Below are 24,275 nucleotides of genomic sequence, written 5' to 3' on the forward strand. Positions count from 1 at the left end.
CTCAACTTGACTCCCGGATAATGCAAAAATGGGGAAAGAGGTGGGGCATGTGTGGAGCCAAGACTTTGTTGCATGCTGGTTTGTGGCAAGCAAACGCTCACCCACCTGTCACTCAAGTGGCAAGTCCTCAATTATGCAGAACTTTAAGCCTTAATAAAATTTTAATGGGAGAAATTTAAATGGGGGAAATTCAAAACAGGGAAATTTAAAAGGGGGAAATTACCTATAGAGACCAAATATGTTGTTTGTACCAAGCTGTAAACATGTTTTATTTTTCTGCTGTAAAGTTGGCCATTTTAACTGTGCTCGAGTCTATGGGGATTGAGCCAGCCTCAAGTGGTCATTCGAGGAACTGCAGTTTCAGTGTCGGTTACATTTTTCAGCCCCAGATGTTGCCGCTGGGTTATTTCCCAAAATGTCAAATTATTCCTTTAAATCACCAGTGCTCACAGATATTTACTGGCGCACTGCCTACAACTCATATAATATTATGTAATTTTGCCATTTAACCAGTTTAGCCCTTAATCAAAAACTCCGGTGATTGCATTTTTCATTTAATTCTCCAAATACTGTCAAAACAGAGGCGAGGTAGATTAAGTTAACAGAACAGCCCCTGATATGTAATGCTCTATCAGCGCAGGGAAAAATATTAGTCCCTAGAAAACTGCAAAGCTCATAAAAATAATACAAGATCCACGGCCTACTGCAATGCTGGCCTGGCCTCCATTCAGTGGCCATGAGAAAGAGAGCGAGGGGTCATACAAGAGAGAAGCCCTGGCAAGACCAACTAGACTGACTGACAGGGGAAACAGCGAGAATGAGAGGGTCAGAGAGAAATATAAAGAAAGATAGAAAACGAAGGAAGGATTTAAAAAGATTTATGGTGCTGAAGTGCTTCGCTAAGCTGAAGGTCTTCACCAGAGGCTTGGATGAAACGCATAAATACTGAAGTATGCTCATAAAAAAAAAAAAAAAAAAAAAAAAAAAAAGGAAAAAAAAAGCCCCCTCTTCCTTCTCTTGCATCACTTTCTCTTCCTCTTTTAATCCAGCTGCAGACATGTGGCTCATGACTGCAGAACCAGCATGCTCCAGGTCAAGGAGCATCTTCAGAGGCTCAGGTCAAAGCCTTCCTCTGGGCTTTTATAGAACTGTAGAGGTTTGGTTTAAAATAACAAAACAAAACAAAACAGCACTGGGGTATTGAAGTTCAGACCTCAAAGTACACAAAAGCTTTTTTTCATTACCAAAACGCTCTGTTGGGATTTGAAGTTCTACGACAGTGATTTGTCCTTTGGAAGACATATTTGTCAGTTCTGCAGGAGGAAATAAATTCTTTAAAATACTGAGTTGGAATGTAGGAAAAACATTCCTGTTATAACTGTACAGAAGTCGACCAGATTTACAATGTTCTTGAATCCAAACTGTTCCCTGCTGTCTATTTAGAACTGACAAGCTCCTTGTCTTGGCGCTGAAGAGGAACCTGATGATGAAACAATATTTTCCAGGACATGGTACCAACTGTACAGCCAATATTTTCAAACAGAGTATAGGCTCTTGATTTTTTTTTTTGTTAACCAGGGATCTAAAGTCTACTTTTCCAGGTACTGGGAGTCTAGCTGGGGAAGGAAAAGCTTAAATTTCCCTGGGAGTCTGGGCAGAGCCTGCAGAACTCGTTAGTGATATAAATCACGGGGCCACTCCAAAGTGGGCTCAGACTTCGTGGCAGGGAAAAAGGAAAAGTTTCCAGAGTGAGCTCATCAGTTATTTAGTGAAATACTGAAGGAAAATGTCAGCCGACAGAAAGGCTTGAACCAGCAAAATAACAAAAAATGAAGCCCTGACACAAAGCACTGTATTTCAATGGAGAGATTTGGCTGAAGAGGCTACAAGGGATGTTTTGGAGACAGTGTGGCAATTAAATTCAAATTTCAAACTGAATTCAAACTCAACACTATTTTGATATGTCAGCATGTTTCCACCAATAAAACAGACTAGAGAAAGAGGCAGATTAGAATTGAGTTATCTACTATTACTATCTGACTAGCTGTCACAGACCACTGTGTATGGTACTGAAGTGTTCTCGGTTCAAAATGGGGCAGAGGGAACAAGGGAACTTGATGATTTTCACTGGTCTATCTCACATAACACCGACTGCCCAAACAAATATCACTTCCACAAAAATGTCCAAAGACAGAGATGTTTTATCCTCTTGAAAAAATATGCACAGTAGCTGGAGTACCACTATAGTTTTCATTTCTTTACACAAAAAGTGGCAAATTCCAGTTTGACTTTAAGTCACCCTGCTTTTCATTTTGATCTACTTCATTTATTCCTCTCCAAGCCTTCTGTTTTATTGTCTTACTTCATCTTTTGCTTTCTTACTTTTAAAACACCACCCAAGTCCAAAGGCCTCTTTCCAAATTCCTGTTATCATCCTTTCTAAATCTCATTCTCCAGCTCACATTAACTTTTCCTCCCTGCTTCCCTCCCTTTTTTCCTCACTACAACTATTCCTCCTTCCCTTCCTCTCTGTGTCCTCCCCCCCTCCTTCCCCTCCCTCCATTCCTCTGGACAACCCTCCCTCCTGAGCTCTATTCCTAAATCTGTCCCGCGTAGCAAGCCTTATTCGCCCCTCCAGATACTGACCTCGTCCTCAGGTTCCTGAGCCTGGGGGGTGTCGTGGTGGTTGGGGGTTTCACAGTCAGGGCTGTAGTGTTCACAGTAGTCATAGGCTGCCCTGGGGTCTGCCACTATCAGCAGCTGCTGGATGTCACCCTGAGTGGAAGAAGAGAAGAAAGAAAAGAAAATCAGCATGTCCACAGAAGCCATGTCAACAAATTTCACAGACTATAGAGTCATGGAGTGGGAATTATTTATCCCCTCTGCAAATTCCCATGCTAGGGTTTTCTTTCATCCTCAATTTTACTCATAAAAGTTTATGCATAATATCAGGGAGTCTGCTGGATAATTTGCAATGCTATACACGTATGTTAAGGCCATCAATTCTATTTAATTCAACTTAGTTTCTGAGAAATCAAGTTTTTTCCAGTTTGGTTTGGCAAACGGCTCTAATACCCAGAAGCCTCAGCCACTGTTGCTGAGGAAGAATAGTTAATCAGAGGCATGAATCAGAGCAAAACTGATCAGTATCTGCAGCTGTCAAATTCACCCAAAATTTATTCAGAATCAGAAAGTGAATTTAATCAAACTGTGAATTCTCCATGGGGCAAGTGGTTGACTTTTCTTCTTACATTTTCATGCGCACAGTCAAAGAAACAAATATTTTATGACACAGTTGCTAATCTTTTACACTTATAGTTCAACTCACAGTTGTTTTATGTCCCTCTAAGCCTCGGACGTGCTCCAACTGTCAAAAACCAAGAACTGTCTATGCAAAAAATGGATGTGATTTTTACTCCCTGCACCTTGGCGCCCAAAATAACTCCACTTAACGTAGAATCAGAAAGTCTTTCTCCAGACACCACTCACACTGTGCATATCTTTTTCTCTTTTCATGATTACAAATAGAAACCAAATGTTAACATCCATGAAGAACTCATAGGTTCATCCTCGCCTGATTGCTCCAGCTTTGCACCAATGTAGTGATAATATAATGTGACAATAAGACAACAAGGCAGATGTTGGAGAGCACCAGAGGCAGCAGTCTCTTGACTGTTAATTACATACAGTCTTATGGAATAAATCAATGCTTTAGGGGAGTCTGTAAGCTTTAAGAAAGAACTGTTGTACAGTCCCCCTCACTCAGCCATTAGGGACGGCAAGTCCCCTTACACAGCAGATAAATAACCAAAGTCTGTACTTATCTTAGGCCGTCTGTTTTTCATGAGCTTTTGGAAAAGGAAATTAGATCCCCGCTCCCAACCCTTCCATCAGCCAAAGGCTCTCTTTCCATGATCGTCTCTGAAGGAATTTCTAAACCTGGAACTGCTATGCCACTGATGTGGGGAATGTTATCTATACCCACCAACCATATGGGGACCTCAGCTGACCTTTTCCAGAATCCACCTGGAGTTAGAAACTAAGAGGACAAATAAATGGGGAGAATAACCTAAGTGCTGAGTGAAGGTGAAGGTGAAGGTGGGAAGAGAGGCCGCAATCAGGGTGGCCCCTAAAGAGGCAGCGCATACATGAAGATTGCATTAAATTACAGGAGGCAACATCTGTACAAGCTTAGACCTCTGGAACACATTTGCTATTCATGGCCTCACACTCCCGTCGTACGTGACCAGTAGAGCTCAACGGGGCATTGAACAATCCAAACAACAACGATAACGATATAAATACATTTTACATATGGAATAATGTTTCAAATAGTAATGCCCAAAATCACAGTCAGTTCCAACCCTCGTCTGTATCAGGTTTGCAGCCGGGAATTTTAAAAGCAACCATACAATATGTGGCTGCAAATATGTGACTGAAAGGTTGCCAGTTCAATCCCAAAACTGCAGAATAAAAATCTGCATGGCGAAAGTGAAAATAGTTCTCACCCCTCCCCTAAGCAAGGTATTTAATGCCAAACTGGGGCCAACAAGATCAGACTGTGGTTGTACTGGGCAGCTTCCAGGTGTGAATGTGTGCAGCAGGGCGTTTCTGCTTATTGAACCTACACTCAGTGAAAAGAGGGGGAAAATATCCTTCTCACATGAGTTCACCCTGCACTTTGTGAACCTCCACTACAATGAACAAAAACTACAATGACAAACAGAAGGTCTCAAGTTAACGACTGCACCGCAGCCTCGGCATACTGTATGTTCTTCTTAGAATTTAGCACAAGTGGATCCGAAGCCAAAGCCAGAAACGGAGAGGACAGTTAAAATCGCAGACACTCTGCATTTGGCAGAACCTCTGTCTGTTTCCTCCTCTCTCTGTCTTCCTGTGTCCATGGACAGTAACTTTTCATCGTCATTCTTCATCACTCACTCGTTCGTTTTTTAAATCTTAGTTTGTGTGTGTATTCAGGAATTAAATAAAATGTATAAAACAACAATGCATTCAGTAAACAAGAAAATATGCCGCAGAGAGAAAACATCACACAGGGCTTGTCAAGAGACCACACACACTTAGCCCATTTATAAAGCCAGGCAGTTATTCAATCACTCCCATTCTTCCCGATCGACTTCTCCCTCACTCTTCCCCCTCTCTCCTTTTACCCTCTGCTTCTTCTTCGTCTGCATCTCGGTGCTTTTGTTGATGTTATTGTCTGGATTGTGCTGCACATCTCTCTGGCATCTGCTGAGGTTCCTCCTCAGAATTCCAACAATGATCTACAGCAATGCCCTGGCTCTACTCAGAGCTGACACAGACACAATGGGATAAATCATCCGTCTGAGGCTGCACTGCAATCTGTCTTTCTAATGGGCTTTGTGTACAATGTGCATGTGTGTGTGTTTAAATACAGTGTGCCTCAACACATGTTGCCCTTCATCTCACACTGTAACAACAAGCATTCACCGAAAACTAAAAAAAAAGTACATAAAAGGATGAGACTGACTGATCAAAGAAAAGAAAGGAGGCTGGAATCATCCTTACATCTACATTTCACCCGTGGGCAATCCAGTTTAAGAGAAGGCAAAGAGCTGCATTGGTCTCTTTTAATTAACACACCACTGTTTTCCTTGAATGTCAAACACTACCGGATTCTCCCTAGGCTAGGTGACCCTGACATCTGCTGCAAATAGCATCCCTCCCAATCCCACAAGCATAAGGAACAGAAGTCAATTAAGGAAAATAACTGTCAGATGAATGATCACCTAAAAGTGGGTGGTATTACAAGTCTTCAGCAGACCATGAAATCTGTCCTTGGTGTTGTATTAATAGCAGGATGTCAGATAGCAGCATCTGAATGTCACTCAGAAAGCGGGGGGGCGGGGGGGGGGGGGTAGCGATCAGGCTGAGTAGCTGACATCTGATTATGAGCACACATTACCTCATCCGCAGGCATCAAGCACATAACAAACTTTAGAAATCAAGACACAAACTTTGATCAGATGCAGACAGCTCCTGCTGGCGCCGGATCAGAGATGACAGGAGGCACAGGGGTTTTCCCCATCCTGCGTTTGTTGGACTAATTTAGAGACATAAACAAAGATGTAGTCTGTGTTTGTCTCTACAAAATTAAGGCCATGCTTGATTTAGAAACTTTATCAACATTAGAGTGTCAATTTCTGGAATACAACCAAACCTTAATCTTAGCATTTTTTTCAGGGCCTCTGGACATTTTGCCCTGATTTATGCCTTACAGGCTTCTTCTCAGGCTGCACCCAAATCCTGCCTCATCTTGCCAGGGTGGGCAAAACCCCATGCATACTCCTACTTTAAGCACAGTTCTTCTAACATGCCATCCTTTAAGTATGCCTTTCATTGACTGTTGTTTTGTAGAGTACAAATCCTTTGGATAAAGTGCAGCCCGGGAGGGTTTAAAAAAAAAAAGCAGCAATAATTTAGCATTTTTGCACTTTCACTTGGATGTGCATCCAATTTCCACTTGATAAGAGCCGAAAGATTAATCTGCAATTGTGCTAACTGAAAAATTCACTGGTTTCAGCTTCTTAAATGTCATGATTTTTAAATGTAAATGTGGTCTCTTGGAAATTTTGACTATTTGATGACATTTTATAGACAAAATTATTAAGTTGCACATTGATCAACAATAAAAAATACTCCCACTTTGCAGCCTTATAATTATACACAAACAATACAAAGTTTTCACTGATGCCTCCAGAACAACATGTAAGTATGTAATTAGATGGTTGAGAGGTTATTGTCTGTGGCCAGGTGTAGCAGGTCACTTTGCCTGCAGGAACAGCTGGAGGATATTAATGCACCCAGAACACACACTTGGAAATATGCTCAAAACATCTGCAGTCTGACCCAGTAAAACACAAATGCATACAGGCTGGAGAAAAAAAGGGGCACCACAATCCCAAATTATAATTTCCTGTGATCATTACAGACTTGTTTCTTTTTTAGGGAGAGCACCAATACATAACATTTTTTGGGGCTTAAAGAGGGAAGCTCCCAAAAGGGGATGAAACGAGATACAAGATGACAGTACAGGTGTATATTTACATCTTGCCTTTCCAGGAAAAATGTCCCGGTTACTCAGGATAATCCACAGACCTCACTGTGAACAGCTAAAGAAAAAACCTTTAATGGTGTCACTGTGACCTGACTGTGACATTGAACCTTCTGTGCACCATTAGCCAGATGTGGCCATCCTCGAGACCATGCAGACTGTGTGTTACTCCTGCAGATGCTTTTGCTTTCTAAATGTATATAGTCCAAATGGATATTGTACAAATTTTTGTAGCCATAACTTACTTCTGTATTTTCTTTTTTTGATGTCTTACCCCACACCTCTGCACAGACCTGACACACTTATTGTCTAAAAAAGCCCTCTTGTCCAAACTCTGGGAGGGGAGCACATCTTGAAAGAACAAATAGACAGATGGAATTTCAAAACTGTACAAGGACAACAATTAACCAAGAAGCAGAGAAAGAGGAAAATGTATAACACTCTCCAGATTTCTTCCAGCATTTTATCAAATGCAGCCTTTGTGGTCAGTGCAGGGATAAAGTTTCTTTTCAAGCACTGGGGGCATACAAATGTCTTGCACCCTCCGAATATTAAAACATTTCGCTTGCCAGTAGCTCACAAAGCTGTTGAACTGTTTGAACCATCTGCTTGCTTGTCTGCACGCCCTTTCTTTACTTCACTCTCCATCTCTTTTTTCCCCCCGCTCTGCTCTTTTCCATCGCAAAAGATTTTAAGAAGCACCTTGGGTCCATTACTTCCTGGCTGTGCTGAGACCAGTTGGTGGGGGTCACGGCACATGGGACAAGGAGGTCAGATATGTACAATCTGACATACTAAGGACAGGTTACAATGAGGAAAGATACTTTATACTCCTCTGTATTTTCACTGATGTTGACTATATCGCATATGCTCTAAACACTCATTCAAATATGAATTCATTATCATATTCCTATTACACAACCCTAAGCAAAACTTTTTGTGACAGGTACTGGAGGGTGAAAAGTGACTGAGGCAGATGAGAAACAGTCAGAGCATTTCTCCTCCTGCCAACTCAACCATAAACAATGATTCACTTTAAGGCCTAGAGCCCATCAGAGCCTCGTTAGATTCCTCTGCCAAAGACTTGTCCTGCTTGAGGGACAGCATTTTGGAACGATCTACTATGTAGTAATGACAGACACATAAACAAACTATCTTCGCCTCTTTCTCCCTCTGTCCTACTCTCTCTCACACACACACACACACACACACACACACACACACACACACACACACACACTTTTATGCACGCATGCATGTACACAACAACACACATGTAAACACACGTGCTGAGATGCGGTGCAAACTAAGAATCCCACTTGGTCCTTTTTACAGAATGGATTTGCATAAAAATGAGAAGGGGAGATGATTTCACTCCGGTATCTTGTGGCTTTTATTAAAAAGAAGAAAAGAGAGGAAAAACGGGAGGGGGGGAGGGGGGGGGGGGGGGGGGGGGGCATGTGGAGGCCCGGTCAGTGAGCATATCTCTTAAACAGCTGTGAAATCTGAGCCAAGACTAAGCACACACTGATCATATTTTCCCCTAGCCTTCACTCTTCCCTGGGCTTCCAGCTTTGACACCTGCTTATGCACTCTACTGCGGTAAGGTAGCCATGTAGTGACAGAACAAAGCAGTTGCAGTGAGTAAGATCACAGCTCACAAGATAGCCTACATTATCCTGAACCAACAAATTAGTCAAAGGGATGATTTTAACCTGACAGTGGTAGTAGAAAGACGATTTTAGGAATGCATCCTCTGATGACTATGAATCTACATGCTAAAAACCTAAAGAAACTTTTCAAAGATTTGGGAAATATGCTGGGGAATAGATAGCCTGAGTCTCTTCAAATTGCAAAAATACACCTGTTAACACCTCTAAAACTCACTAATGAACATCATATCATGGCATCACATAATATCTTGGCAGATGGAATCCGTTACTTGTTGCAGAGACGTGCTAGCTGTTTAAACTATGGCTGGTTGTTCTTCAACTCTTTATGCTAAGCTAATCCCCTCCTGGCTCCAGCGCCACATTTAACACACAGACATGAAAGTGGTATTCGTCTTCTCATCTAACTCTTGAAAAGAAAGCAAATAAATAGCCTAATGCCAAACTGTCCTTTTAATCTGTCAATTAGTTGTCTTGCTGTCCACTACCTGAACTTATATCACTCAGTCCAGCTGGACGAGAATCCTATGATTTTTGGGTGCATCTCTTTAAGAGCTACACATAAATACAATTTTTAAACATACAAGACATTGGACCTTGGATGAACTGGTCTCAGAAACCTGAGCAGAGATGATTCAGATTTGGAGGATTTATCAGGATAATACAGCCAACAGTGTCCCAGAAGTTTCCACAGCCTCTCTGAGGTATACTGATTGTTGTATACCTTCAACAGCTGTAGAATGGATGCCAAAGTATAAGCAAACTCTAAACCAAACACATGTCTTACATTAACTTTGCAAACCAGTTTTTATGTATAGGAATAATTCAATAATCAACCACCTTTGTAGCCAGTAAGAGTTTTTCCCCATTAGCAGCGTTGAAAACAAGTAGCCAGTTTACAAACACCAGATCTAAGATTATTAAACTTGAAGTGGAAATAATTACAGCTTAAGATATGGTTGCATTTCTAGCTGGGTCACCACAGCATTGCTATGGTGTGATAGATTGATTAAAACCACCTCGCAACGTGCAAAAAGCCTCAAGTCCTGGAACGGGAAGGAATCATTTTCTCTTCTCCAGGTTTTTAAGAAAAGAACAAAACAAATTACTCCGTAATTCAACACCATTTAATGTAATATATGTTCAAACAAAGCACACTCAGAAAAAGCCAAATGGCTTGTCTCAAATCAACATCAAAAATAGAAAAAGCTTCATGAATGTGCTGCGCTATTTTTATCCTCTTTACTCGGCCCTTAATTACCTTAATTACAATCTCAACTCTAATCACTGTGGCTTTCACTCTCACATTCTTTACTGTTGTTACTGCCATAAAACTAATTTACTATGATTGTGCTCATTGTACTTTAGCTATACTAAATCTCAAATGTACAAAAGGGATAAAAGTCATATCAACTCCTCTAATCATGACCTCTACTTATCTATACGTTTAACCTCCATATTAAGCAATGTGATGTGCTTACCAATAACCTATGAGTGAAAAAGAGCGGCACCCAAGTCTCCGTGGAAAGTCATCTCTGACCTGGAGGCAAACATTTTGCAGCCTGTTCTACTTAGCAAGCATTCCACATGCAGACATCAAAGAGAGGCTATTGTCTTCTGAGCTAGCATTCTTCTCACATTTTCCACTCAGCTCAAAGCTACCTGTGCTAAACCTGGTTACTTGGGCCTCCATTTTATAATTGCTACCTCAGTACTCACTATATACTGAGCTGTGAATTGTTATTCTCAGTTCTGATAGCCACAGTTATTAAAGGAATTGTAGGAAAAAATATCATCTCACAAACAGTAGTAAAATTCATGCATCCTAAATAGCACACTGTCCAACTGAAGCCTATTGGGACTCAGTCTTTCTTTTATTAAGTCAATTATTCAATCAAACCCAACCAGTGTTGAGAGAAAAAACACACACACTTTGAACAACACACTGTGCAAGTAGCCTTTCCACAGACACTGCCCATGGCTCTTGCCAAGTACACAAAGCCAATATTGTTGTTCTGGCCAATAAAATTCACCATTTACTGTATGCACAAGTTAATGAAAGACAAATAAAATGTCGGCCTTAAAGCGTATGGACTTAAAACATTAGACACTAAAAATTGTCCTTTTCCACAATGGTAAATGAGATTCATTGAAAGTAAGATTCACAATATGCTTTCAATTACATCCATACTTAACCAGAATGGAGAAATCGCCTGCATCTAGGTACGCTGTCCAAACTCCCTAAAAACATAATCACTTCAGTCTAATGGTGAATGCCTGCTTTATACTTGTAAAAGACACTCCTGTGCAAATGATGGAGACATCTTGAAGCTGTGTTTTTCCATAGATTTCAATGTCAGGGGTGAATTGTACTGTATGTTTACAAAAATAGCATAAAACTACTTAAGATAATAATAATGATAATGTAGCCATTATATCTATAAACTGAGTTGAAGTCTGCTGCACTGATGCAATCTGGTGAAATATTACAGCAACAGTGCAACATTTTGGAAAATATTTGCTGTCTTTCAGAGAGTTAGATGAAAATGTCTGTGCATAACTGAGCATTTAGAGCTAGGGAGCGATTAGCGTAGCTTAGCTTAGCATAGCATAAAAACTGGCAGGAGGAAACTGCCAGCTTGGCTCCCTGTAAATTTCTAAAACACACCTACAAACACCTCTAAAGCTCATTAATTAACATGTTGAATCTCATTTGTTTAGTCTGAAGGAAGGCAGAAATTGTAAAAATAACAAATTGAGGATTTATGGGGTTATATGCTATAAACATTTCTTTGACACCAACGCAGGGACACCAGTCTTTATGCTAGCCTAAGCTAAAAGCCTTCTTGCTTCAGATCAGTACTTGCATAGACATGAACCTGGTATCCATCTTCTCATCTAACTCTCTGGAAAAAACAAAACAGCAAATATCTATATTTCCCAAAACATCAAACCATTCCTCACACCATGAATGCAGCTAACTTAATCCAGGTGAGTATAGGGATTCAATGTGGCTGCCTTACCTCAAAGACCTCCTCATCCAGGATTCTGGTGCCAAAGACAGTAATGCCCTCTGTGTTGATGACGGCCCGGTTGCTTCTGCTGAGCGGCCTGGTCACCTTCTTCTTACAGTCCACAATGATGGTGACACTCTTCTTCTCCACGCTGATAGCTACACGATGCCATCTGTGCAGCACGAGAGCAACATACAGTTGGAGGTCAGAAATGTAATCATGCTCTTACACTTTCTGTCCTCACAAGAAAATTGCCACAGTCTACAGTTAAAAAAATAGCCACAACAGCTACAGCCAGCAGCTAATTAGCTTAGTTTAGCCTAGTGACTTGAACGTTAGACAAGCTAAACAGCTAGCCTGGAGCTGTCTGAAACTAGCCTAATATAACCTGCTTACCAACAGCCCTAAAGCTGGCTAATTAACACAATATATCTCTTGTAAAGCAGTTGGACAGTGGACAGTATTTGTCAAGAAAGTAAAGCCTATAAAATCACAAACTGTCATTTTTACATTACTAAAACACATGAAATATAACATTAATTTTGGCCTTAAGGGTCAGACACAGTTTCTTCTGCCTTTAAGAGCCAAGCTAGCCTTTCTTCCAGGTTAGCTAACCGGCTGCTAGTTGTCACTTCAAATTTAGCAGATATGAGAGTGTTTCCAATTTTTCCATATAACTCTGGGCAAGGAAGCAAGTAAGTGCATTTTCCAAAATGTCTGACTTTTGCTTTTAATGTCTACAGGTTCCATACCTTAGAGTGTGGAAGGAAATTTATTTAGATTAAATGATATGGTATGTCACAGAGAATCAGAGAAAGCCTATGAAAATCCAATGTATTTAAAACTATAATGATATTTGACAAATCCCTGGTTTAGGTTAGGTTTGTTCCTATGTATAGAGACAGTTCTGTTAGTGTGGATTTGGAAACTTTAAGTACATTTCCACTGTGTCAAAATGTATAAACTGCCCACTACTGCAAGATGCAAATTTTGCAAAATTGTAGGTGATATAATTCATTACAGACAAACAACCTCATATGGAATCATTTCCAGGCATTTCTGTTAGCATTTGTGTAAATCATTGATGGCAACTTTTAATTATTATTTGTCTCAGCATCATCAGACAGCATTTTCTGAAGATCCTGCCCATTACTGTGTATCAGTATACCACTGCTGTAAATAATCTGGAAAAGAAAAGACTGTCATCAAATTGCTGTCAGCAATTTATTTGCCGTTACAGTCAGGCTTGTTCCATATGGTACTAATAACTGAACAAACATATGATGATAATAAATCCTCACGGTTGTGTGTCAGTTTACCAGGCTTGAGTGCTTGGGAAAATGCATTAAGCAGATTAGTTTTGTTTAGCCTAAAATATAACCAATAAATCTTATTAAAATGCGCAAGATGAGCCACAAAATATGTGGCTTTGTTTTTGAGCCACTTACACAAGTGTCACATCAAACTTGAGATTTTAAATTAATCACTGAAAATCTTTGACTTCATCTGGTTACACAATGGGTTACAGAAAAGGATCCACACAAAGATCTACCACCCACGTCTGACCTCCAACATGTTCGAGCCCTCTTGAGAACCCGTTAGTCACTTACTTGCCGTCAGCAAGGTTGATGGAGCGGAACAAGGGGTACTCCTCTGGGGCAGGCTTGCCATGCTGGTCCTCGTACAGGAAGACGGGGGCACGGCCCACCTCCACGCCGAGCTGCTGGATGCCTTGCTTGTTGTACACGGACAGCAGGAAGGACTGGAGGCCAGCCTTGGGCTTGATGGTAAACAGGATGGAGAAATCTTCTGGGAAAACTCCCCCTGGAGGTGGAACAAGCAGCAGGCATGTAGGTTGGTATGTTGGTAACGACTAACAGATAGCTAGTTAAAAAAAAATGATGTGAGTGCAGATTTTTGTCAGAGGTTTCATAGCATTGCTCTGAATCAGATTCATACAATTACACACATGGGAACGTCCTAGTAGAACCACAGCATTTCTTACTAGATTGAATTAAATTACTCTTGTGGGAATGTTGGGTCAGGGGTGTTTTCTTCATTTCTAAGGACACTGCAGAGAATGTTTATTTCCGCAGCTTCTTCCTTAAGTTAAAGGAAAAATGCTTATTCTTTCTGAGAGTTAGATGAGAACATTGATACCATTTGGTAAATATGAAGCTACCACCAGCAGCCAGTTAGCTTAGTCTGGCACACAACCCCGCATTACCCCACAATGTGTTGTTTTTACACTTTAGGTTTTATACAGGTTGAATAAATAAGAAACTGTGAGTATCAGTGAGTTTTAGGCGTGCTGGTAGACTAACTTTGTTTCCTTTGGACAGAGCCATGCCAGCTGTTTCCCCCTATTCACAGTCTTTGTGCTAAGCTAAGATAATTGTCTACTGGTATAAGCTTCATATTTAGATATGAGAGTGGCATTTTTCTTTTCATCTAAAAGCTCAGCAAGATAATTAATAACCAAATGTCCCAAAATGTCAAACTATAAACATTAAATATTGCTTTTTCTACACCTTTCCACCTCTCTGAACTTACAGAAATTATGAAGCAACGCAGCCTTGAAAGGGAAGCACTGTGTTGATTTTTGAGTATAATCTGTATGAAATGTATAGAAGCCAATTCTAATATAAGGCACTCTATGTTCATGCAGACTCTATTTCACCTTATACCCTTTTACACATCAATCTTCTACTGATGTCATTACGAGGGCAATTGTATTGTAATGACTAAATTGAATAATGGCAAGTTTATAAGCTCTCTAACTTTCTCTCCTCACATTAAACCCAAACGTCTAGACAACTAGACCTAGAGCAGTGTTTATGAAGGAAGCTGAGAGAGATCTTGGCATGCCCTGAAAGGACTCCACAGTGGTGATGTAGCCACATTAATTTTACAGGGGCTGTAAATACAACAACTCAAACAAATTTCATATTTTTAAACACCATAATAGCTTGGTTCAATGAAAAAATAACTAATCCTGATCAAATAAAAGTCCAATTATTCTGGGGACATTCTGAGACTTTGCTTCCATGGCAGCTCCAACACTTCACCTCTCAAGTTTAATTATAGTCTTCAAATTTCCGTTACTGAAAGCGTAAGGTGTGCTCGCAGTTTAAGCCAAAACTCACAGAGACCTACTTTGTAATTCCTTAAACTATTTTTCACTTTCTTTTTGTTCTTTGAAATCCAGCCAAATTCAAAAAGACTATGACACATACTGCAGACTGGGACAATTTATTTAGCAGCACTCAGTTCCTAATAAATTTCTAAACACTGTCTTGCCAAGTCAGCATTGAGTAAGTAAAGAACTGGGGGCTCTTTCTACACGTTGTCTCAATAATCAAGAACTAACAGGCTTCCAATGGATGTGAACATTATTGTTGTATATCATTATGCATTGTGTTCATGCTTAAATACAGCATGTTTCATAATGGTAGCCCGGGACAAAAAGCACCTGACAACTGACTGGAAATTGACAAATATTAAATTTACATCAGTCTGTGGCTCATTGTTTTTCTACACCCATCAGTAAAGACAGAGGTTCATTATATAATGCTGGATTGGCTGATGAGTAGCACAGAGTGTAAGAAAGTAGCAGACCAAATGGTTACACAGTCAAATAGCTTTTTTATTTCTCTGAGTGGAGTCTTTCCCAATAAAACAAATATGACTTTATTTCTCACAGCCACGCAACAGACTTTGAGTCAGGCGAAAGCGTTCAGTACGAAAACACTGCTAGATTTCACTATGTCAGCCAAATACGCACGTATTCGAGGCTGCCAGCAATCAAACTTTAAAACACTGTATTGACAAGATCACTCCACAAAAGATCAAAAGAAGTATTCCTCTCATTGGTTTTTTTTTTGTCATAAATTGTTGGTTTCCCCAAAATATCAAGTAACTAAAATCTGCTGTTGCTCTTCTTTCTTGAGTCATATGTTTACATGACATTTCATACACAATGTGCTGAGTGACTCTCATCCCCTATGGGCTCTTGGAGCGTACTGAAACACCACTGCATACATGGGCGTAGCAAAGGGGTTCATTAAAGATATTCATTACATCATTTTTTTTGCTATTTTATTGTGAAATAAATACATCTTAAAGATGTTTTAGTTTGCCATTAAGTGGTACAAGACAGTAAAACAAATGTAATATAATACTTTCCCTCAAACAATTATTCGTTGAGCAGGCATAAAATTTTGTTGCATGTTGCATGGTTTTAGGGATGGCACTGTCAGTCAGTTGGTGGGTGTGCTCACCACTTTGGTCTAGAATGAAATATCTCTACCACTACTGCATGGATTGCCATGAAATCATGTATAGACATGTTCATGTTCCTCTCCAGATGAGTTTTAGTAACCTTTGTGATCTTTTGACTTACCATCAAGCACCACCTTCAGGTCAAAATTTGTCCAGTTCTTTGGTTTATGACTGAATACCTGCAATACTCCTTATATCCCTGTCAGCATCAGCTGCACTTTGGGTTTTGTTCTAATAAGCAAATGTTCGCATGTTAAAATGCTAAACTAAGATGGTGAAAATGGTAAATAATATACCTCTGCATGTTAGCATGCCCATGTTAGCATGTCAATGTTAGCATTTCACTGTCTCACAGAGCTGCTAGCATGGATGTAGACTCTTTGTCTCATTTAAAAGCAGGGTGGCTTGTTTTATTGTGAGATTAGGTCAGTGTTCCTGAGCAAAAGCTGCATAAGCAAGGTTTTAAACAAAAACATACCCTCTTCCTCACAAAATGTAGTGACATCCCCCATCTCTGAGATCCTGTAATTTCCCAAATATTTGCTCAAATAGAATTCAGATGTTAGATAAAAGTGTTTATTGTACGTTCTCTTCTTCCAAGAAGTGACACAGGCAATAAAATAAAAATGCTAACTATCTCCTGAACAGCACAGCAAGTGATCTTCAAGAAACTTTTGCATTCACCAACATTTCAACTTTAGCCTCTTTTCATGTCTTTGGTGTTCTATGGTGTAAGGCATAACAAACCCAGCTGAACTGGTAAATGTTAAACAGTTTACCTACACGTAAACTAATTATTGAATTAGAATTTTTGTGAGATCCACTCTTTAATATCTGTAGTGTCCTTGTTCAGCTTTACTGTAATCTGTGGGAGGTGAGGAGTTACCTGGGAAGAGCTGTTTGGTTGGAGCGCTGATCTGAGCCTGTTTTCCCACTCTGTAAGCTACATCGGGTTTGGATCCTCTCCGGGCCGTGCAGAAGCCTGTTGTTTTCCGTACTCCTTCGGGAGAGCTCTTGAAGTCTAGCACCTTCAGTACATCCACTGGTTCAGCTGTGGAGGCAGAACAAAGACTTGATTAAATTACCCAATTATACTGCAAAATGACATTACATTTGCACAGCAATAAGCATTTGGGGAATGCATTGTAGATGTATTTGGGTGAAAAGATGTTTCTTAGGGGTTTTGTTTTTTGTTTTTTATTAGATCCATTGTTTGAAAATTCTTGTATTTTGTTGCATTCAAGTGCAATTGTATAATTTGGAACATGACTTCCCTGATCAGAAATCAGCTGTTAAAAGTCTACAGTCAACTCTTAAATGTACAAGTAAATTCTCAGTCTGCTGGAAACACAGGATGACTGCGTCATGTATTCCATCACGTATATGCTGCTAAAATAGAAATTAAACTATTTCAATAGAAATAAGACTAAATAAAAATAATGAATTCATGCAACAGTCAAATATACATAAAATATTGTATATACATACAAAAATGAAGATGATGTATGATATTATAGAAGAAAACGATTTTTAGAACAACATGAGTGCACATGTTGTAAAAGCCACATGTAATCGCACAGTACGTTGTAAACATATCTCTACAGTTAACAGAAACCCTAATAGGAGCTGGCATTTTGATGATAAGTCAACATTTACACCCATTACACCCCTTGCCTGTTCAGGGACTGTGGGCCAAATCTGTCAGTTCAACCAGTTGTTCGTTTATGAGCTACCTTGGCAGAGGAGCAGTAAAAATGTTAGGAACCACTCAGCAGACATAATTGGACCCCTCCTCACCTCCACTGTTACCCCCACAGCCAAAAGCTACAGCATCTATGGGATGATAAAACTCATTGCTGCTGATCACTGGGTCTTTGGAATAAGGAGAACACAGAGGGGGGCAGCTTTACAAGCTTCTTAACACTGCTAGAGTCTTTTCTATCAATGGACCTGTAACTCAGGGGTGAAACTACTGTGCAGTGCAGTCACAAATGCTACTTCTCATGTCGTCTCTCTCCTGCAGTTCTCTAAATCTGCCTTCATAACCGTCTTTCACCAACCCCCCTTCTGTAACTGTTTTTGCTTTTAAACCCCTATCTCTCCCATTCCCTCAGGCACATCATCAGTTACAGTGCGATTATGGGGAATTTAAGATGCCTAGCAGGGTATGATTTAAGGCCAGTGTATAAACAGGAGCGTTGACGTACAGCATAACGTCATTTGTGATTTAATGCATTTCTGCCTGAGGCTGCATTTGCTTTAAAATATACAGTAAGAGTGGGCCATGAATTCGAGGTCATGTTGGGTGCTGTGGTGGATACAACAGTAAATGTACATAGGGAAAACCCCATGAGAAAAGTGTAGGTTTGAACAAATTGTTTGATTCTGGCTTTTGCAAAGTGACTGCAACATAGTGACTCTTAAATTATTACTTGTCCAAACTTGGCCGTGTCAACTGAAGTAATCCACTCATTATAAAATACACATATGCATACAGTATTGTAACCGTCTAGCTGCAGTGTTCATAGGCAGCTTTAAGGTATTTCAAACTGATATCATTAAAACAAATATGTAACTTTTGCTGAACACTAGCCACCGTGCGCAAAAGTTACAATTACAGGGCAAAAGTTAATTCTTAAATGTAGTGTCACAGTAATACTAGCAGAGAAATTTATCATTTATGTCGGTTAGACAGCAATATATATTTAAAGTTCTCAAACATTAGCTAACACTAGCCTCTATTACATACTAGTCATACCAGACCAAGTAAGGCGAAGGCAGTGTGGTGACATAAGCAAGAATTCATATAATTACTTAGGAATTCAACTTTGTATTTGTGAGAGGAAGAATATGTTATGTACTTTTTTAAATGTTACACAGTCTTGATTTAAATAAGCAGTCATGATTAAAACTATGATTAATTACTTCATAGCCGTATTAGTGAGGGGTCTCTAAATTAAATATGGCATTTTAATTGCGAATAATTTGATGACATTTACTCAAAATGGCATATGAAACGCTTTCTGATCATAATTGTTGTAACATATACAGCCTTGTAATTCAGTTACATTCACCACATGCAGTAACATCTCTGCACTGCTGTACTGTGAAGTAAGAACAAAGACTTTAAGACCGCACATCAATACAGTAGTATGTCTTGGCCCGATGAAAAATTTGATCGACAAACTGGCCAGAAACTATTCTACCCAGCTAAAAAGAGAATATTAAAAGCCAACAGAGGAGCAGAGGTCCAGTCAAGACAATAAATTGACTAACAGTTAATATTTCCACTCCAAACCAAACTCGGTACAACCCAAAAGTAGTAAAAGCTACTTGTTTAACTGTTACAAAAACCACAGTGACCAGCACAGCCGTGTCCAGACATCACATTACTCGTTTGACTTTACAGTGAGTCAAGAAGCGGGACGCGTCCTCTTCAAAAGGCCCAGCAATGATAAACAATGTCTGAATGGTCAGCTTAAAATCCTACTGGGATGATAAGAGCTCTCAGGAATGGCAGATAACAGGCTTAATGTGAAAATCTCCCTAGAAATAAAAATGTGGATTCATGTGTTTGATACCGGCAGGAAAACTGTGGGAAAATGATTCAAAGGGATCAGACAGAAGCTTTTCTTGAAGTCCACATAGCAGGAAATCTCTTTTATCAGCCTTATAATACTCTATTAAACTGCATGAACCAGGAAGAAAAGTTGGTCCAGAGACATAGACTAACCAACATAGCTTAGACGGGTCGTGAGAGCAGTACTTGAAGGAATATGATGTAAAGGAATGGAGTGTTATAAACCTTTTACCGCGTCAATGCGAGAACCATATGTTCTTTCAATTCACGCAAAATGTAGACCCTAAACAGTGTTAGTTTATGCTTTTCTGCAGTCACTCTACACATTTCAACATCACTCTAAAGTATCAGATAAAAGATATGATTGTTTGCATTTTCCGTTTTTCTAAGTCATGTGGCACGTGAAGCCATGAAATGCTGATTGTGCGGTTCCTGTTCGCTTTTAGTGACCAAGAGGGGGTCTGAGGGGTGGAGCTACTAGTCCACATGCTGAACCCATTATGGCACTGGCACCACTCCCCATACCCCCCCCCCCCCTAACTAAAACATACATAAGACTAAACTAAGAAGGCCCCATCCCTGTAGCTACTTCTCCTCTGACCAGCAAAATAACAGCTTGAGTGTTGGATCAGACTCGTTTCATTCTAGCACATGCTCAGTTTTTCAAAGTCATCTGATGCCACAGTTCATGAATTTGAACTGTTGAGAGTATAAGCATCAAGCAAACAGTATGTCGGGAAAATCAAGCGGGTATGAATGCCTTTTCTTTTGATTTCTGTTAACTTCAGTCACACAGTAACTTTTCTTCTCTATGACTGACATTGAGGAAAGAGCAGTTCAACAGATTCAGGTTCATTTTGTCTTGAAAACTACCAGACTGACACAAAGGCAGAATAAAATACAAATGTGAAGAACCATACGCCAAGTTTTAAACCTCACACCAAATGCCTCATAAAAAGGAAAATAGTCTGTGGCTCTTCTGAATATTGTCCCAAGTAAAGAGCTACTGGTTCTTGAAAAAGAAAAAAAAAGAAAGCTTGGACTAAAGGTCTCTTTGTGAGTTTGAGAATGCCTTTCTGCATTACTGCATACCTCAAGGCCTCATATATTCCAGATGTGCTGAATTGGCCTGGACCCCCCCCCCCCCCTCCAACCACCACCACCACCACCATCACACACACCCGCCCACCCGCACCCCCGACTCTGCAGCCCCTCTCCTTCCACAACCATCGCTTCACAGAAGCCCTGAAAAACAGGCAATATCCCAAAACCATTAAAGACCCCAAATGAGTAGGCAGAGCTTTATAAGAGTTTTTCAGTCTCGCAGGAGTTAGAGCCAGCATGCTATACCCTGAGCACATCCTGAAAAACGACTCCCATCCCTCCACCCTGAAAAAGAAATAAAATATATTCTAATGATAAGGATGAAAACCACAAGAGAGAGGAGACAGTTCTCTCGCGTTAAAGGTACCAGCGCATATTCAGACTCTCCACAGTCTTGTCTGAGGGGTAATTCGTCAGTCTCTCTGATTTTTAATGACACATCTTCCTGACTGCTGTCGGGAACTTGTGATATACTATCTGCCATGTTAACAAGCTACAAGCATGACAAAGGAGAGTGATTTCCCCTGAGGCAGTGAAGCATGTAGTGACATGAGCAAACCTCTGTTAAAATCATTAAAGCACTTTCACCAGCAGACCCTAACACATTAAAATACAATTTTCAGCTGAATGGGCTAAATTTCCATTCCAGCACCCCCCCACCCCCAATCCCATAATTCATCAGAGCCATACAGTTTAACGTTTAAGTTTAGGCTTGTGATTAACTTTTAAATCTGTGACATTCTGACTTAATGCTTCTGTGGCTCTGTGGTCGTGCAGCAGCATCTTGGGATGTCTTGTCGGTCTATTTCGTGTCACTGCCATCTACTGAGAGTTGGCAGCATAGGCAGCAATTAAAATACACTGGAAAGCCTGTAAATGTTTGCTCGCACATCATGCAATTATGGTTAGTTTAAATATCAGTCAGAGTGAGGAAAGATGGGCAATGGGCAAGCCACGCCACTGTGGTATTTGCTTTAATGATCTTTTCATTTTTGGGGGAGCTCTGTGCAATTTGCCCTCCGCTGAATGATTTCTTTATGCATCATAGGACAAACAATGGATGATGATGGTTCAAAATGGGTGGGACTTCAGATAGTTAATGTCTAGACAGGATGCAATACATTACGCTAATGACCAACTATTATATATCAGCCTCTGATTAAAATTTTCATAAAGCCATTTTTAAATAACTTCATTTCTGCCACTATTATGGCTCTGATACAAGAAGGCAAGTCTTCAAAAGGGCTGCATAATAACTGGTCTGATGTCAAAACCACAAATATTACAGAGTAACAGACATCCAAATAGACACACAACGTTCGACACACACGCACACACAGATTTATCCTGGCTAAAGCCACAGTACAGTATGGATGTCTTTGTGACTTCACAGACAAAAGCAATATAAAAGAAGTGGTTAATGTGACCCACATATGTGTTTTAAAAGGAGAGAAAATACTCCAGATTTTTTTTTTTTTTCCTTTTTTCCATCAACGCCCCTCCTTGGACTCAGTGGGAGCCCAGATAATGTGGAAAGATGGTGATCCTTCAGGCCACAGTATGAATTTCACTCCAAAAATTCCACTATTGTGTGTATTCAGCACACAGCCTATAGTTTTTTATTTTTTTCCAGTTACACTGTGCTACTGTAAACTCTGTTGACAACTGTCAAGAGTGTGGTATCAACCCGCAACTTATCGGACAAAATAATAAATAAAGTTTTGTGCCAATTGTATGCCTATTGTGAATATGATTGTATCATTAGGCTCTTACTCCACTGACGTTTTGGAAAAGAAAAAAAAGTTAACACACTATCTGTGAGCTTCTAGTTACATCACTAGTTGTCGTGCGTAAAAGTTATGTGTAAAACCTTAACGATTTCGAGTACGACTGCCAAGTGATGAGATGGGATCCAAATACACAAAGGATGATTTTTGTTGATAATATTAACATCTGGAATCATGCAGCGAAGTGTAAGTCAGACAAGCATTTTGACCACCAGTGAGTGCCATCATTGCCCACTCATCATTTTTACGCACACTTTTTTTTGTTTGTTGACGCGGACCACCTTGGTGTGTCTGTCGCAAGAAGAAATCAACACTGTGAATCTTCTCCCTGCTGACCACACCTGGAAGGAAGACTTCACCTACTCTGATACTCAGAGGAATCTAACTGTCAGTCGCATCTATGTCGGTCTGGCCAGAAATAAATCTTATATCACAATCAATAACACATGAATTTGGACACATTACAAAAAGTTTCAGGCGAGTTATAAGGTTACAACTTCAAAATTCCTCAACAAACTGTGGTGACACAGAGGACACCTTTAAAAGTTACAAGTAACTTGGATGCGGCTGTAGTCATTTGATTTGGTGTCAGTCAACATCAGATTGCTTCTAATATAAAAACCAAAAAAAAAGGGGATGTTGGAGAGGGTTGATAAGGTCTAATTAGCATTTGAAAAAGTGCACAAACTGCGTAAAGGTGAGTTTATTTGCCAGAAGATAATTGGAGTTAAAGTTGACAGCTACCACCTAAGGCTACTAACACCTATGTGCTGTGTGCCAGCCTACAGGACGGGCTGTCCTGGAGTTGCCACATGTGACTGAGGTGTGCAGCGACACGCAGCTTCTTACCTGCACTGACATTGGCAGCTTGTAGAATTAAAATTAATGTAACCAATGCGGTTAGCGTTGAGTCCCATAGCCACCTTTTCGTTTTCCACCTGGTGGTCCACCTTTGCATCTCCATGGTGAGCGCCCGCAGCTGAACAGAGAACGGGCGACTTTTAATCAAATTCGGTCCCTTCCACAATCCACAAAAAACAGTGTGCTTATACTACAGCGCCATGTGTGAAAGTATAGAGATGCCAATCACAGCCAGACTGGGCCCTTCAGATCCGCTCCCGCTTAAGCCCAGCTCTCAGACTGATGGTGAAGGGCTTTCATGAAAAAAAAGAAAGAAGCGCAAACCACTCCGTTCCCTGGGAGTTGCGTACCGTCAGGAGGCTGGACAAACGCCGCAAGAGTGAACCTGAACCGACAGCAAGATACTGACACTGGAAAATCCTCCGTTCATCAAATCACCAGCCGGGAAAGTTGTCTCGGGACCCGCCCCCTGTGCTTAGGAAGAAGTCTGAGCAGCATCAAGCGGAGCATCACTACATCCCACAGCAACCTAATTACAGGACTCAGTGCAGTATCCCACATAGATACTAGAAGCACACTGAAACATTCCTCTTCATCAAAGTTAAAAAATAAAGACTTAATGGGAAATAACACAATAAATGAAATAAATTAATTAATTACAAATAAGTTGCACTGTTTTCTCAACATGGCCAAAATGAGCTCATAGGAACAGGCATGGAGCAGCAGATACAGGAGGAGAGGCGCTAAACCAAATGCAACACACTAAATGCAAATTAAGTGGTGGGGTGGAGCTGTTATTTTAGAAGTTTCCTGAAAGCCTAAGAATGAGAAAAGAGAGCCTGAATAGCCCCTACATGGGCCGATGGCTAATATAAAAGCTTC

General features: G+C 40.3%; 1 protein-coding gene across 2 annotated transcripts in view; it reads right to left on the reverse strand.

The window, feature by feature from the left end:
* The window catches only part of LOC130178587 (collagen alpha-1(XI) chain-like), an 87,207-nt gene extending 63,192 nt beyond the window's left edge, over positions 1-24,015 (reverse strand). The window contains exons 1-5 of one of the 2 annotated variants that reach the window (XM_056390951.1): positions 23,382-24,015; positions 16,948-17,112; positions 13,391-13,604; positions 11,790-11,952; positions 2,647-2,775 (exon numbers count right to left, since the gene is read on the reverse strand). In XM_056390951.1, the coding sequence (XP_056246926.1) occupies positions 2,647-2,775; positions 11,790-11,952; positions 13,391-13,604; positions 16,948-17,112; positions 23,382-23,496 (786 nt within the window). In that variant the 5' untranslated portion in view covers positions 23,497-24,015. The remainder of the gene's footprint in view (positions 1-2,646; positions 2,776-11,789; positions 11,953-13,390; positions 13,605-16,947; positions 17,113-23,381) is intronic. The other variant, XM_056390952.1, reaches the window with a different exon arrangement.
* Positions 24,016-24,275: the final 260 nt, after the last annotated feature.

Source organism: Seriola aureovittata, chromosome 12 (genome assembly GCF_021018895.1).
Source record: "Seriola aureovittata isolate HTS-2021-v1 ecotype China chromosome 12, ASM2101889v1, whole genome shotgun sequence".
Taxonomy (NCBI): Eukaryota; Metazoa; Chordata; class Actinopteri; order Carangiformes; family Carangidae; genus Seriola; species Seriola aureovittata.